We start from the raw sequence: 17,763 nt of genomic DNA, 5'->3' as shown, positions 1-17,763 counted from the left end.
GGGCTGGAACCAGATGATTTTTAAAGTCCCTTCCAACTCAAACCATTCTGGAATTTCAACTTTTCTGCAAAATATTGGCAATCCATTCACTGGGGATAGGTCAAAAGAAATAATCTCTTGTTTTTACTTATTTAAATCAGGATATGCAAAAAATCACAGCAGACATGAGGAAAACAAGAGTGAAATGAAGTAGAAATAAAAAAAAAAAAGGAGTTTGTGCTAAATATTGCTGACAGACCTGGTCTTAACTCCTAGAAATATTTAGGTTGGATTTTCGATAAATTCTATTTTCTTCCTTCCTTCAAGGAAATCTTTTAGAACACAAAGGAAATCCCTGTAACTCACCTGGGCAGCACCAGATTTCACACTGAGAACCTCCCAGAGTCATTCCTGCTGCTATTTCCAAATGTCAGCTATAGCCACAGGGTGTTTAACCCATTGAATTGAAGTTCATCCCTGTTAGTTAATAATTCATTTACCCTTCAAGCATTACAAACTTCCTCCACACTATGGGGCAAACAGAACCTTTTTTACATTATACTCAGCTAATTCCAGCTAGGACTCAGGAGAAGTGGTTGAATATTAAGAATGGATTATTCTGAAATAATAAAAACAAACAGAGCTGCAGCTGGAGTGTGACCTGAGACTGAGAATTCTGACTGAATCCTGCTTAGCTTCTGAATGGACAAAAAATTCAGAACTCATAGAAGGAAGAAATTAGATTTGTGCATTCAAGTTTTAGATTTTTAATTTTAAAAAATTTAAATTAAAATTTAAATTAAACTTAAATTGAAATTTAAATTTTTTTCAACTATATTAGAATTCAAGTTCAATAAAGATTTGTTGAATAAAATGTAGTTTAGATGTTCATATGAGATGCTTTTAAAGATTTTTTTAATATGTTTTTACTTTTCAGAAACCAAGTAACAGTGTCAAATAATTTTAATTTTCAGAGAGAGTAAGTAAAATATAACCAGCTATTTAAAAGCTCAGATTTTCTACATTAATAATTATTTTCAGTCAGAAATAAAGAGTGTGGCTCCATTTACCTGCAGCAACTCAAAGTAGTGCAAGCAGTGATAGACTGGGATCAGCATGAGGCGAGGCAGGACATACTGGACAGCCTCCTTAAATCCTTCAGCTGTGGACTGGAAAGGAAAAAAACCAGGATTATTTACACTGGAATATTGAGAATATTCACTGTACTCCCACTATGTCCAATATCCCACAGAAATATGGAGGCCTCACTGGGTACTGCAGAAAACAGTATCATCCTCAGAAACTGAGAATCACAGGTTTATCACTTAAAAAATGAGAAATATTTTCCATTCCCAGTGGTTACTGAGGCAGTAATTCAGGCTGTAAGATGAGGAGAGATTTTTCCAGCCAGTGGTGAAATTCCTGCTCCTTCCACCTGAGGAGAAGCTGAATTAGCTCAGGGACAGAAAGGAGGCCAGATTCACCACCTGACTAAAATATCAATTTAATCTGGAATAAAAGAATTCAATTCCAGCTTTGAGCTTTAAATTTAGGGGGGCAGGAGGCAAAGAGCCTTCCTTAATATTGAAGGAATATCGAATAGGAATTTCCTTAACATTGAAGGAATATTGAATAGGAGTTTCCTTAACATTGAAGGAATATTGAATTTAATATTGAGGAATATTTAAGAGTGAGATGATCCAGCTCAGCAAGGAGCTGCAGAGGAAACACCCCCAGAATGAATGGCTCAGAGGGATCTCATCCTGCAGAGATGCCCCAGTACCACCAAACTGGGCTTAACTGGGTTTAACTGGGAGCACCAGTGCCCCATCACTTGCTCAGCAGCTTCTCTAAGGGCATTCCTGAACACCAAGCCAGCCTGAGCAGTATTTTTAATAATTTTAATATTTATTAAAATAATTTTAAATAATTTTAATTAATAAATCTGCTACACAGGCAGAAAGAAGCAATAAAGCAATAAAAGAATCACAGATTATCCTGCTGGCCTGCAGTGACTAAGGAATTACTGCAGAATTATTCCAGAAAAAGAACCAGTCACAGCCTCAGGGCTGAAGGAGGCCTTGGATGTGCACATGAGAAAATGAAAATATGGTGTTTGTGTGCCTGTGGTTGGCTTTAAAAGGTAAAATAAAAGTGGCAGTGTAAGAATTCACCCTTTGTTCTCATACAGGATGTGAGGAGGAAAAAACCTGCAGAACACCCATGGATGGGTCAGAGCTGTGCCCTGCTTTTCCAGCAAGAGGCAAAGTCAAAATATCCCACACTGAAGGAAGGGAAGGACCTTGAGGAATTCTTCCTTAGTTGAAGCAAAGAATTACTGACAGAATTCCAACCTTTGAAATATGAGAATTAAAGCCATTCAGTGTTTCTCATTTGCACTCACCTGGAAGTGGAGAGCCACAGCAGGTTTGGCCATTAAGTTGTTAAAATGCTCATGAAATTGTGGAGAGAGAATATCCTGGGACAAGGTTTCATATGGATCAAAGGCCTGCTCCTAAATAAAAACAGAATTACACACAGGAGTGAAGGATCCAAGCAATTTCTGTCCCAGCTGCTACAATAATTTCCTTGAATAAGCTGATGGAACTTTCCAAGAAAATATTGATTTTGCAAAATAAATATTGAATAAACCACAATCTTATTTCACTTCCAGCTTTGAAATGCCCACAATTTTCTTGGAATTCCTCAACCTCCCCATCTTCATGGCCAACACAAAGTTTGTTGTACTGAAGCAGTGGGAACCAAGAGAAGTTTTTGCTTTTCACCCCATTTCACACGGAATTGCAATTTTACCTCCCCTCTGTCCATAAGGATGGACAATGTGGAAACCTGGGACACTTTTCCAGTGAAAATATCTCATTTGGGACAGAGCAACCAGTCCCAGGGGAAAGTCCTCAAGTGCCATCAAGGGTTTGGATGCAAAAGTTATGGTTTGGAGAATGCAGCTGTGACTCCACAGGATCAGCTACAGCAGGATGGGAGGGAAACCTGGAGGCACAGGGATCATTCCTGGCTGTGCAGGGATCATTTCTGATTGCAGGGATCATTCCTGGCTGTGCAGGGATCATTCCTGGCTGTGCAGGGATCATTTCTGATTGCAGGGATCATTCCTGGCTGTGCAGGGATCCCACAGGAATCATTTCTGACTGTACAGGAATCATTTCCGACTGTACATGGATTCCTGCAGGAATCTTTTCTGGTTGCAGGAATCCCACATGAATAATTTCTGGCTGCACAGGAATCATTTCTGGTTGTAGGAATCCCTGCAGGAATAATTTCTGGCTGTACAGGAATCACACAGGAATAATTTCTGACTGTACAGGAATAATTTCTGATTTCAGGAATACCTTCAGGAATAATTTCTGGTTGTACAGGGATTCCTGCAGGAATCATTTCTAGTTGCAGGAATCCCACATGAATAATTTCTGGCTGCACAGGAATCATTTCTGCTTGTAGGAATGCCTGCAGGAATCATTTCTGTCTGCAGGAATCATTTCTGTCTGCAGGAATCATTTCTGGTTGCAGGAATCCCTGCAGGGATCATTTCTGGTTGCAGGGATCATTTCTGGTTGCAGGAATCCCTGCAGGAACCATTTCTGGTTGCAGGGATCATTCCTGGCTCCCAGCTGGGCTGTGCCAGGGCCTGTCAGGCTGATCCCAGTCCCTGCAGGGACTGATTCACTCCTGAGTCACTGCTGGGCTCAGCACATCCCTCTCTTCACCCCAGTGCTTGCCAGGCTCTGGATTTGGGAATGCCAACCCCACAAAAGGCTTGTTTGAACACTGGTGAGGTCTCAAGTCACAGTGGAATCCACAGGGCAAACCCACTGCAGGAGCCAGGCCAGTATTTCCTGACTCTGTGCTGTCCTCTGGAATTATTTTATATTTTTACTGCATTTACAAGTGGGTTTAGTTTCTTCCACTTAGACTTCAATCAGTGTTTTTACGTTTTGGGTTTGTTTTATGAACATGAGATTAAAATGAACGGCATTAGGGATCTTCCTAAAGAGATGAATTATTTAAAAAGGGTTTTATGCTTGAAATGCTGCAGAAGTGAGTGAAATATGGAATTCTGGAATATTGAAATGGATGGCTTTTGGCTGAAGGAGGGCAGGGTTGGATGGGATATTGGGAATTCTCCCCTGGGAGGGTGGGCAGGCCCTGGAATGGAATTGCCAGAGCAGCTGGGGCTGCCCCTGCATCCCTGGCAGTGCCAAGGCCAGGCTGGACATTGGGGCTTGGAGCACCTGGGGCAGTGGGAGGTGTCCCTGCCATGGCTGGGGTGGATGGGATGGGGTTTAAGGTCCCTTCCAACCCAAACCCTTCTGGGATTCTATGGAAGCATCACCCTGATGTCCCTGCAATGATCCCAGTGCGGGATGTGGCCCTGCATTGGGGTTTGCCCATTTCACCCCTTGCTGTGTGCACTGCTTCCCACCTTTACTCCTTTGTGGATACTTAAAACTCCTCTTATGGAAACACAAACAGCAGAAAATAAATTTACAACCTGCTGACAATCCCCTTGTTTCAGCAGCTGCCCTGAGAAGATCCTCTGAGGAACCCTCTGCCCTGTTCTCAACCATCCATCTCCCACTTCTGGGCGTCAGATTCTGAATTTCCTCCACACCAGCAAAAAATATTTTATTTTCCCCATACACAAACCCAATGTTTTATTTCCCCCACACTTCCTTATCTCAAAACCACGACAATATTTATGTTTATAAACCTTCCAGGGAGCTGATGCAGAAAAAAACAGACAAAGCAGGAAGATTCTAGCTTGCAAGGCTTGTTTGGTTTTAATTATCCTTCCCAAGAAGTTGAAGGATCTTTTCAATGGAAACACTAAATGAACAATGCTGGCAGGGAGATAAGCAGAGCAAATAAACACTCTCCTATCTCTCTTTAATGATTCCTTTTGCAAACACTGACACAGAGATGATCTCACTGTGAGATGATCAAACCAACAGCTCACTTACTGAGCAGGTCTTGCCCCATATGAACTGAATTCACAAATTCAAATATATTACCTTCATAAAAAGCTTGGAAAAATAATCTGGGCTTCATTTCCTCTGCAAGTTTTTCAGTGAATGAAAAATCAGATGAGATTTTCACTCACTGAAAAGGATTTGTTTCCATTAGAGCACTGGATGACTCAGAGCAGCTTTTGCAATAAAATCAGATTTTTTTTTCCAGGATAATGCTGCACTATTTCAAATTTAAGGGGTTTTTTAAAATAGTTTCAATATCATAACTGCTTTAATCCATTGATCAAACACTTCTCCTTATCATTATAAAGCAATTATGCTTCAATAACTGCTAAGATTTGGTCAACTGGACTTTCCTACATGAGTGGTTTATTGAAGCAATGCCAAGCAAACTTTATGGTCTTTTCCTAAATGAGTGGCACCTGTGCCCAAAAATCACTATTTTTTATAGCCACAAAAATGTAATTATTCTCCAGGTGGTGCTGAGGTGTTCATGCAATCCTTAAATCTTAAAAATGGAAGATATATAAAAGTAGAATTAAAAGTTAATATAATAAAAAGTTTAATTAATAGAAACTTATTAAAATATATAAAATAGATATAAATTATATACAAATATAAATACAAAATTTAATTTTTAAAATAAACATCATAATTTTAAGATAAAACCAAAAATTTGCCATTCACCACATGGTTCACCTGATACCTTCACTGTCAGCTCAGAACAATTAATTTCCTCTCTAATTGTTGTTTATATGGTTGCTCTCCCATTTTAGAGCCAAAACCTGGGATTAATACACATCCCAAAGAAAAGGAGATTCCATTTAGGCCATATCCAAGGACAGCAAAACTTCCATCCCTACCCTGGTCATCCTCTCCAGGAGTTTTCCCCCAGACAATTCAAATTGTGTGGTTTATTCTGAGCTGAATTGTCCTTTTGCCTCTGAGATGCTGCTTTTTCCCTGTGCACCTCCCTGCTGAATTCCAGAGTCACTCTGCACCTCTTTTCAGGAATTCTGACTAAACTGAGCTCTAGCCCTCTTCAGCTTTGTGACTCCCTTCTGTATTTCAGAATAGAACCAAACATTATTTAAGAATAATATTAATATTACAATAATATTAAATAAAATAGATTAAAAATATAGTAAATGTATTATATAGTAATATGGTCTTAAATAATAATTAATATATGTAATATTATTAATAAATAACATTAATAAATAACATTAATATATTTTGTATTAAATATATTATGCCCATTATATTATATAATATAATATGCCCACTATATCATATCATATCTCATATTATATTATATTATATTATATTATATTATATTATATTATATTATATTATATTACATTATATTATATTACATTATATTATATTATATTACATTATATTACATTACATTACATTACATTATATTATATTATATTATATTATATTATATTACATTATATTATATTACATTATATTATATTACATTATATTATATTACATTATATTATATTACATTATATTATATTACATGATATTATATATTAAGACAGATTAAAGTAAAATAATATTTAAGAATATTTAATAATTTCAATATGGAGTACTTGAGAATTTTAAAAAATTTCCTTCCAGTATTTCAATGCCCATTCAAAACAAACTGAGAAAATAATGAATAATATTCCAGTAGGAGCCACACTGTATTCCAGTGCAGAGTTTTTCCTTATTTCTGTCTTTAATACCCACTTTGGAGCTCAGTGGGAATCAGCAGCACTTTTGCTACAATCCTGAGCCATAAATTGCTGCTCTGATACTTCACTCCTTCCTGGAGCCCCTGAAGGTATTTCCCATTCCAGGTGGGAATTTGGAATGCAATCCCTGGGTCATGGTTTTGCTGGGGAGACATTCAGGGAAGTGATGCAAAGTTCCCAAAGCGAACTGAAGAAAAGATTGTTCTAGAGGAGGCAAACTGACTGAAATTTGAGGTCTTGTTTCTTCACATTGTCAGTGGGAAAGAAAAGGTTGTGGGGGAGGAGAAGTGTTCTGAAGGTTTTGCTGTGATTATTATTACTCTTTCTTTTAGTTACTGTTAATGAAGTTTTCTTTAGACGCTTTGAAGGCTTTGAGCTTTGCCTTTCTCCCAGTCCTCCCTCCCAGCAAGAAATGGGTGCTGGGGATTGGCCAGCACTGAACCCTCCACACTCCTTGGGGCACTGGCTGGGAAATCTCAAAATTGGCCAAATCTCAAACTGGTGAACCAAAACCATGTAGCCATGATATTTTCTGAAAAATCCTTAAGATTTTTTCTCCTGAGAAGCTGAGAAACCTCAAGAACAAAATGTAAACAATGGTTATCTGCTGCTGTGGAATGCAACAGGTGCATCTGTGATTGGTCTCATGTGGTTGTTTCTAATTAATGGCCAATCACAGTCAGCTGGCTCAGACTCTCTGTCCGAGCCACAAACCTTTGTTATCATTCTTTCTTTTTCTATTCTTAGCTAGCCTTCTGATGAAATCCTTTCTTTTATTCTTTTAGTATAGTTTTAATATAATATATATCATAAAATAATAAATCAGCCTTCTGAAACATGGAGTCAGATCCTCGTCTCTTCCCTCATCCTCAGACCCCTGTGCACACTGTCACAAAACCACTACACCCAGTGTGAGTGATTTAATAAAAACAAACATAAAAAACCCCCCTAAACCAACCAAATCAAACACCAAACCTCTGCCAGGTCCTCAAAGCAGCTGCCAGCCAGAGGGTGAGGGCTGCTTTCATCTGTCATTTCCACAGTGTCCTCAATCAGGCCCAAAAGCTTCACTGTCAGCTCGTGGATGTCTGAAATGTTGCTGAATATCACATCAATGTCCTGCAAACACAAAACAGGGCTGAGTCCTGCCTGGGATGATTTATTTGGAGCATGTAAATATTGGAGTGGGTTTTGTCTGAACCAGGAGGTAAATGGAGAGGTGTTGAGTCTTAATTTCTTTTTTGCCAAGGCTGGGATTAAATGTGCAAGATGGTATTTCTTGTTGGGACTCAGATGTTTATTAGTTCTTATCTCTGTCCCAGTCTCACAAACCCTGAGTTCTGCAGCACTTCACTCTTAACAAACTAAAAATGGAGCCCCACTTCTCTCTCTGCAAGGCCTTTTAAGGATAAACTGTCCCATTAAGAAATGACACCTCAATTATTTTCACTTTTAACCCAATAACCAACCACCCCTGCCTGCAATGGGGACTTTTTTATCCAAATACACAAAACCACCCAAACCCATGGAGAAGAAGGTGAAGGAGCAGCCTCCACCCTAAAACTTCTATCTTTTTTTATATATATTTCTGTACTCTAAAACCCCAAGCTCCAAGTTTTCCACCCTGTGATGTCACACACTTCTATCCAAACCCCACACCCACAATCCCAGTTCTATCATTTTATTTTGGAAGCTCCTCCAGGGCCTCAGGTCAGCGCAGTGTTCTCCTGGGGGTCACAGCCTGGCAGCACAGAAAGTCTGAAATTCCCAGCAATTCCCAGGGTTCCAGCAGATAGGAACCATCAGAAAGCAGGAAAAGTGAAGCTCTGTGGTGTTCCCAGCCCTCCAGGCTTCCCTGAGCCCATCCAGCCTTGCCCAATTTCCAGAGCATCCTTCCCAGGAGCTGCTGGAAAAGCACTCCTGGCCCTCCCTGCTCCCTCTGCTCCTCTTGTCCCACCCAAGACAGGAGGAAGGAGCTGATTTACAGGGGGAATTTACAGCAGCTCCAAGCTCAGATCCTCCAAACCACAGGTGCAGCTAAAGCAGCTCCTGGGCTGGGATGGAGCAGGACTTGGCAGAATCCTTCCCAAATTCTAATTGTAGATTTTCAATTCCCCACACTCAATGAGGGAGTCCCTTCCCCAGTTCAGTGTCTTGGATTCCTCCTCTGAATTCCCTGCTCAGAAATTTCTCTGCCCCAACTTCCCACTGACCTCCAGGCAGTGCACAGAGCATGGGAATCCTCTTGTGGGAACATGAAATCCTGAAATTTCCCATTCCCAGAAAAATATTCCTCAGCTCCCAAGCATGGCTCCCTTCTGCTCCCATCACCTTCACTGGAATTCCACCCCACATCTGCACAATTCCATCAGCTCCTAAGGACTTCCACATCCATGGGATGGGAATGGCTCCTGCTGCCTCTTCTGAACCTGCTGGTACCACCTACAAATCCCAGCTCAGGTTCTGCTGGCCTGTGAAGGATCCACCAATCCCTCCTTACTCCTCCTGAGAACAGAATTTGCCACAAGGACAATTTCAATCAAATATTTCAATCATTTCTCCAACTCCTTCACAGTGAGAGAATCCACAGCCAAGGGCTGTTTTAATTGGAATTTCTCCACATAAGGGGTAGCCTGTAGATGTCAGTTCAAGCATTCACTGCACATGCAGGTAGATGACAATTTTTGTCTTAAGCAAAAGTGAAACTACTACCTAAATAACCAAATCCAGCTGCTGCTGGATCTGACAGGGAATTGTGTCCATTAAACTCCATTTCCATTAATGGCAGTTCCCCCATTGGATTTCACACACAGCCAACTCTCATTATTCACTGACAGCCAATAAATCAAATTTGATTTCACCTCCTACAGTTAATGCAAAATGGGTAAGTTCTGGCTGCTAATGGAGCAATTAGCATTGCTGATCAATGAAGGACTCACATGAGGTGTGAAGAGTCTCCTGTTGGACAGAAAAGCTTCCCGAAATACTTTGATGATCAGGTTGAGCTCCCTCAGGTATTGCCTCTCTTCTGCAATCTCATTTCTCACCAGGTCGTAGTAGTTGAGCTCCCCAGAAGAAGAGGGCTCATCCTCACACAGAGAAACCAACCCAATCTCATCCTGATCAAACATATCCATCAAAACCTGCCAAAGAAATCCAGGAATTACACCCAGCCAGGCCTTCACACGTGCCTCCAGCTCAGCTATTTCAATGTGTTCAGAGAAATCCTTGGAGTTTTTAATACAATCCTTGCTGTGTTCACTTTCACAAGGGAGTAATATTTCAACTTTGGCAGCAGGAGGCTGCAGCACTTGCCAAAGCCATTCTCCCCCTTGGAAGTGAGCACGACCTAGAAAACAAGTTACAATTCATGCAGAATCAACTTGGAAAACAAGGAATCTTGCATAAGCCTTGGACAAAACCTCCTGCTGAAGATAAAACCGAACAAAAATGTTTCTCATTTTAACGGGCATGAAAACTAAAGGTCTTTTCTGTGCTAGGAAGGAGAGCTGCCATGACAAAGTGACATCAGGAGGGTGTGACAGCAGAGAAATGAAGGACAACATCCATTTCTGGCCTTATACTGCTTGTAAAGGCTCCTGCTGTTCCAAAATTTACGCAGGCTCCACTTAAATTTCTGCTGTGACAGATCTGCCATGAACAAGGAGAGAAGCTTTGCCTTTGACTTAAAATTTTTGCTGTGACAGGTCTGGCATGAAGAAGGAGAGAAGCTCTCCCACTGATCCTCCTTTGAACACACCTTCCAGATCAACTAAAATGGAACAAATCACCTCTAAACACTGTTTTAATCCCAAGCCCTTACCTTATCAGCACACATTGATACTTTAATGTCCTGCTGGGAGATCTCAAAGTGTCGGATATTGAAAACATAATTTCCAGCCAGCTTTAAAATGTCAGCTGAGATGTATTCCAAGACAGCCACGATATAGAGAGAGACATGGTAATCCACCTTGTAGCCCAGGACCTCCTGCAAAGTGAAAACAAGAGAAAACAAATGGAATTTATTCCAGAAATTTGTCTAGAATGACAATGAACACATTGAATTTTCTACTGAAATGGATTTTGGCTGTGGTGATAATTTACAGTAATGGAACACCCAGGGCTGAGGACATCAAATGGAAATTGGAACATCTGCCTGCAAGGAGATGCTTGTAAATACTTGTGTTATTTTGCAGTATTTTAAGAGAGGAAAAGCTACAGAACTTGAAATAATCCCTCTTCTAAAAATGACAGTCCTAAAAATAGAATTAATTTAAGGAAGAGACTTGAGTGGAATTATTCCTGTATTTAAATTTCCATCTCTGTCTGTGCTTATTGCAGGACTCTGACCCTAATGTGGACTCTTGAGAACAGAGTAGGCTTCACTTTCAAGGAATTTTGGGTGGGAAGGGACCTTAAAGATCATCTCCTCCACCCCCTGCCATGCCAACTGAGCACTCTGCACTCCATAAAACAATGGAACTTTAATAATGGAGGTCTGAAGAGACAAAATGTAGGACATCATCCCTGGGAACGTGCTCCATGTCCTGCACAGCTTGCACCCTGCAGCCTTTCAGCTGCCAATGAATGCAGCTGACTTGGTGCATTTGAATAAGGCAGACTTGTTCTCATTATGTGTTGGTGCATCCTCTAAAAATCACATTCTGGGCCTGTTTTCACACTTCTAAACCAGATTTCACCAAGGAACACCAGTGGTGTTTAGGAAGATCTCATTTAATGCTGTGTCCTCTCTTCACATCCCTCCCCCTCTCATTAGTCCTCAGGAATTGAGATGTTGTGTAAGTGAACACAGCAAGGAGACCTGAAAAAGTGCTTTAATTTCTGCTTAAGTTTTCTCAACAGCTGGAAACACCTCTGCAGATCTCTTGATTTTTAAACCTGAGGCAGCAGTGACATTCAGCAGTGACTGAAAGGACACTGACACATCTTGGTTGACAGTACACAAGGAACAGGATCTGCTGTTCCCTCTTCTTCTATTTGGGCTTCTGCAGCATTTTGAAACAAATAAAGGCATCAAAGCAGCCCTGCTGAAGTAGTGAAGGTATTTGAGTTTTGTTTATGTTAAAAACTAACTAATCCTATTTCAAAGTAGAGTAATGGATTAACACATGGATGTAATGAAGGTGATGAATTTCAGGATTTACTTTCACTACACACTACAATAAATTCAGCTTTGTGGTGATTCTTTACTCCCTCTGCCAAGAAGAGAAACTTTTTAATTTCATACAAATTCAAGAAATACAAGAAAGGTCATGCTGGGGGGCAGGAAAGGTGAGAGGTACCTTCAGTAAGGGATGGATTTTGTCCACAGGGAGCAGGAGGGGGTTCCTCCTTTTCCGTTTCTCGATGGCCGACTGAGCGTCAGCGATGGCCCACTTGTCTATGGGGTGGGGAAACGTCTTCTGAACCCGCTCCTGCCAACACAGACAGCTCTGAGCCCAGCCACAGCCACCAGGGAGGTTTAAATAAATCAGCACAGCAAAATACTTCCCCTCCAGGACAGGCAATGATCCTCCTCCTCAGTGTTTGCAACACGTTCTCCTAATTGTTCTCTCCTTACCCAACTCAGCTTCTCTCTTTCAGCAATGCTGAACAAGCTCCCTCCCCTGAGCACCAAGAATCCTTCAAATCTCCTAAAATCTCTGATCTTTTCAAGAGCAGCAGGGAGGTTTCAGTCTCCACTTCAGTGGAAGATGTTCCTGCCATGGTAGGGAGTTGGATATGGATGGTTTTTAAGATCCCTTCTAACCCAGACTATTCCGTGAGCCAGGATCCCAAAATGCAAACACCATCAGGAAGTACTGAACAGTCTACAGCCTACAAAAAACCCCAAATTGATATTGTTCCCATTTGAGAGAAGAGTGTAACTTGCCCTACATCAGATCAAGTTTATGGCAGGAATGAAAAGCTGAAGGATGAGCTGGAAAAAAATGGTGTAATTTTTATGCCCCTTTGATTGAATGACTTTTGCACATATCCCAAGACCTAACAGAAAAGCAGATTTTCTTAGAGGCAGCTTTTAAACCTTTGCAGTGTCCATTTAATGCCCAGCTTTCTGACCAGCCCCCAGGGGACATTCCCACCTGGAGAGCAGCCCCCAAATGACCCTTCCTTGGGATCCTACCAGGACATCCTCCCAAAAATGGAGCTAAGCTGGCATTCAGCCATCCTCCAGCTTAAAATCATGGGAGTTCCAGACTGGTTTGGGTTGGAAGGGACTTAAATCCCATCCAGTGCCACTTTTCACTGTGCCAGGCTCTGGGAATTCCATCCCAGCCAGGAATTCCTTCCCAATATCCAACCCAACACAAGCCTGCTGTGCTCCAACACTGCTTCCCTCTGCTCCTTTAGGAACCATTTGAAGGGCTGCTTCTATTTATAAAACATTTTTAATTTGAGATTTTTAGACCTTGATCTGGCAAATACTTAAGGACAACATCTTGGACAAACAGTTCCATTAGCTGCAGGCTGTTATGTAAATATCTTAGGATAAACTTCAGAGATCACAGCTCTCATGTTTTCCCTTTACAGCTAAAAACAGCTGAGGAGCAGATCCAATCCCAAGAGTTCTTCAGGAACTATTAAATTTTGCTTTTAATTTAGTGATACAATAATCTTCATGCATCAGTATTAAAAAATCCCCATAAATTAATAATTCATGTTGAATAAAGGGCATCTAATAAAAATCTAAAACCCTTTGGGCAATGATTGGGCTAATACATACATACATACATACATACATACATACATACATACATACATACATATATTTAAAAATATAAAATATTTATTTTATATATATATATTATTAACATAAATATATACATTTCATACATATATACTAAAATATACAATTATATACATTTAAGTATATATAAAATTTTCTTTCATTCCCATGACACAAACATATAATTTATATTAATACAGACATATATTAATTGTAACACACATATAATTTATAGTCATATATATATATCTATATCTATATATATATATATATATATATATATATGTAATTTTTAATTTCCACGTAGAGGATCCCATACAAAGACATTATTTTGGATGAGGCTGAAAATCCTGGACCTGCAGATTGATGTAAAATTAATGCTCTACAAAGCTCCATTGGGGCACAGCCACATGGAAGCATTTTCTCCCTCCAGACTCCATTAAACCCTCATTTTGGAATGCTGACCCAAAAGCTGACAGCTGCAATAATACAAGAGCCTCAGTGAGCCCAATAAAGTCCCAGGAACATCCAACTCTATTCCCTCAGCTGCACAACCCAGGCCTGACAACAGTAACCTTTCAATGAAATATTTAAATTTTTTTTGTGCATATTGATGTCAAAAACGTAGGAAAAATTCTTAAATTTATTGTGGATTCAACAGCAGGAAATCCTTGGAAGCATTTTGCATTTACAGGAGGAATTTACAGCAGCTCCAAGCTCAGATCCTCCAAACCACAGGTGCAGCTAAAGCAGCTCCTGGGCTGGGATGGAGCAGGACTTGGCAGAATCCTTCCCAAATTCTAATTGCAGATTTTCAATTCCCCACACTCAAAGAGGAAAAATTCCCACAATTTCCATCCTGGAGCACTGGGTAAAAAAATGAGTTTCCAGTTAAATTTGCTTTAAAAATCTAAATAGAATCAGAGAATCCCTGAATAGTTTGGATTGGAAGGGACATTAAAGCTCATCCAGTTCCAACCCCTGCCATGGGACACCCTCCACTATCCCAGGCTGCTCCAAACCCATCCAGCGTGGCCTTGGGCACTGCCAGGGATCCAGGGACAGCCACAAAGTCGTGTCAGGAAGCTCTGGGTGTCACTGGCACATTTTCTGAAAAATCCCTTTGCCAGGATTTCTCTCCTGGGAAGCTGAGAAGCCTCAGAGAAAAAGGAAAACAATAATTATCTGATTGCTTCTCCTGTGTTTTGCTGCTTTGGAATGTGGTTTGGTGATTGTTTATCAACCGGTCATTATTTGATTGGTTTCATGTGAATTATTTTTACTTAATGACCAATCACAGCCCAGCTGTGTTGGGAGTCTGGAAGAGAGAGTCAGAGTTTTCATTATCATTCTTGTTAAGCCTTCTGTCTGTATCCTTTCTCTATTCTTTAGAATGATAATTAGAATAGAATAGAATAGAATAGAATAGAATAGAATAGAATAGAATAGAATAGAATAGAATAGAATAGAATAGATCAGCCTTCTAAGAACACAGAGTCAGATTCATCATTTCCTCCATCCTGGGCACCCTGCAAATTCAACCCTCTGGGCTTGCAGCCTGCATTGCCCAAAATATCCCCAATAATTTCAGCAATTCCAGAGGCCAAGGCTGGTTTCTGAGCCCCAGTCCTACCTCCACGTCCTGCACAGTGCGTGGCTGGGCGATGCACAGCTTGTTCAGCAGCTGCAGGATCAGCTCCTCAATGTAGTACAGGGAATCCTCCTTTGCTGACAGGTTGGGGTGAACCTGCTGCTGCACCTGGCCAAAGCAATTCAGAGAATTAGTGTCACCATCACATTGTCTGAAAAATCCTCCTTGCACAGGATTCTTCTCCTGGGAAGCTGAGAAGCCTCAGAGAAAAAAGAAAACAATAATTATCTCATTTGCTTCTCCTGTGTTTTGCTGCTGTGGAATGTGCTTTGGACATTGTTTATCCAACTGGTCATTGTTTCATTGGTTTCATGTGAGTTGTTTTAACTTAATGACCAAGCACAGTCAGGCTGTGTTGGGACTCTGGAAGGAGTCACCAGTTTTCATTATCATTCTTTGTAGCCTTCTGTCTGTATCCTTTTTCTATTCTTTAGTATAGTCTTAGTATAGTATAGTATAATGTAATAATAATATATAATGTAATGATAATATTAAATATATTAAATCTATATTTAAATTATATACATTAAATTAAATATATATTAAATTTATTAAATATCATGTAATAATAAATACAATGTAATAATAATATAATATAGTAAAATGTAATATAATATAATGTAATATAGTATAATGGAATACAGTATAATGTAATATCATACATCATATATCATATATCTTATCAGCCTTCTAAGAACATGGAGCCAGATTCATAATTTCCTCCTTTGTCCTGGAGACCCTGCAAATATCACAAATGAGGATTTTTTTCATGGAAAGCTGGGCCTATAAAGGAATCCCACCAAAAGCAGGATAGCTGTGGATTACAGTGCTGCAAATTCACACACTTTTCATGTTTCTCACAAGTTTTCCTCTGGAGTTAAGGTGGTAATTCCCATTCCTGCCAAGCTGGCACCTCTGTGGAATTCCAGACTCTGTGTTTTGCCATGATGGTGGGGAGGAGTGTCAAGGCAAGGCAGATTTCTGCCAGCACTGGAGTGAAACCATCCCTGTGGGTACCTGGGAGTTACTCATGCCTGGATGAGTAACTGCACTGACGTTACCAACCCTAGAAATGTGATGAATAAATGAATGATGGAGTCACTGCCTGCAGCAGCAGCTCACCCTGCCTGGGGCACTGAACAGAGAGCAGCCCAGACCCACCAGGGAAGAGCAAGGAAAAGCTGCTTCCCTCCTCTCTCCAAGGCAAGGCAGGATAATTCCTCTTATCTCACTTCATGGAGATTAATCCCAGCTTTGCTTTCCCAGGCTAAACTAGACCAGAACACCCAAACCAGGCAAACTCAGCACGTGCCCTTACAGGAAGGGCCACAATTAACTCATCCTGGGTCAGCAGGGCTCTTTTGCTACTAAAAATCCCCCCAGTCAAACCATCCCACCTTAAAAAGAACAAAAAAAAGCACTCAGGGGTTGGTGTCCACACTCAGCTTTCCCTGGCAGCCTCTCAGTCAGGAAAGTGCTCACTAGATCTCAAACTACAGCCAAAAGATTTGTGAGGAAGACAATCCAGGGAAATTCCCTCCTCTCCCCATACAAATCCCATGTAAATCACCTCCAAAAACTCATGTGACACACTCACATTGGTATTCACAGGACAAATGGGGTGGCAAGACAAAAACATCTTTGAGTTGAATTCTGATGCTCTGAAATAAAGGTACAGCCCCTTCCAAAGCCCAGGGAGCAGGTCCCAAAAACTGGGGGGCTCTGAGGGCTTCCTCCAAATTAAGGAGAATCCCAGAATGGTCTGTGTTTGAAAGGACCTTCAACAGCATCCTGTTCCTCTCCTGCCATGGCAGGGACACCTCCCACTGGCTCAGGTGCTCCAAGCCCTGTCCAGCCTGGCCTTGGGCACTGCCAGGGATGCAGGGGCAGCCCCAGCTGCTCTGGGAATTCTATCCCAGGGTCTCCCCACCCTCCCAGCCAAGAATTCCCAATTTCCCATCTAACCCTGCCCTCTGTGAGCTAGAATCCAGCTGCCCAGTCTTGTTACAAAGTTATTTTATAGCCCTGTAGATGTAATTTTGCTTTCTGTGCCTCTAACATGAATCTCTGCTTCACACAACTGATTCCCAGCTGACACAAGATCCTAAAAAGAAAGAAAAAATCCTCAAGAAAACCAAACCCACTCCTTGAAAGCTCCTCCTTAAGGCAGGTTTCCAACAACAGCCAGGGCATTTTGTGTTCTTCCTGAACGTGAGAGTTTAATTCACAAAACAATGGCAAACCAGGAAGCGCTGGGTTCAGGTCCTGCCACGTGTCCCAGGGAGCAGCACTGCAGCAAGAGCAGGACCCAGCAAGGAGATCCAGTGAAATTCTGTGTCCCTGCAGTGAACCCTCAATGGTGCTCCAGAGAACTGACAAGAACAGGAGCAGTCAGGAGAGGAGGAAGATCAGGAGAAGATGGGAACTCCCATTCCCTAATCAGACCTCAGCTGTTCTCCCTCCAGTCACTTATTTCAGACTTCACTGCACAGAAAATGACTTTATTTGTACCTGACTTCAGTTCCCAGCTGTGACCAGCTCATGCCACAAACTTTCAAAAACAGCACATCCCCTAAACTTCCTTGGGAGCACATGGATGTGCAGCAAGGCTGAGGAGCAGCAGAGGAGCAC

The 17,763-nt window shown here is 41.0% G+C and overlaps 1 protein-coding gene across 1 annotated transcript in view; it reads right to left on the bottom strand.

The window, feature by feature from the left end:
• Nucleotides 1-17,763, bottom strand: part of SOS2 (SOS Ras/Rho guanine nucleotide exchange factor 2) — a 51,388-nt gene that overhangs the window by 22,479 nt on the left and 11,146 nt on the right. Inside the window, exons 2-8 of the mRNA XM_030949531.1 lie at nt 15,115-15,240; nt 12,037-12,168; nt 10,557-10,721; nt 9,673-9,876; nt 7,709-7,852; nt 2,384-2,494; nt 1,050-1,148 (exon numbers count right to left, since the gene is read on the bottom strand). Coding sequence (XP_030805391.1) covers nt 1,050-1,148; nt 2,384-2,494; nt 7,709-7,852; nt 9,673-9,876; nt 10,557-10,721; nt 12,037-12,168; nt 15,115-15,240 — 981 coding nt within the window. The remainder of the gene's footprint in view (nt 1-1,049; nt 1,149-2,383; nt 2,495-7,708; nt 7,853-9,672; nt 9,877-10,556; nt 10,722-12,036; nt 12,169-15,114; nt 15,241-17,763) is intronic.

The sequence above is a fragment of the Camarhynchus parvulus genome, chromosome 5 (genome assembly GCF_901933205.1).
Source record: "Camarhynchus parvulus chromosome 5, STF_HiC, whole genome shotgun sequence".
Classification (NCBI taxonomy): Eukaryota; Metazoa; Chordata; class Aves; order Passeriformes; family Thraupidae; genus Camarhynchus; species Camarhynchus parvulus.
The sequence above is the reverse complement of the archived record's forward strand: the minus strand, read 5'-3'. Positions and strand labels throughout refer to the sequence as shown.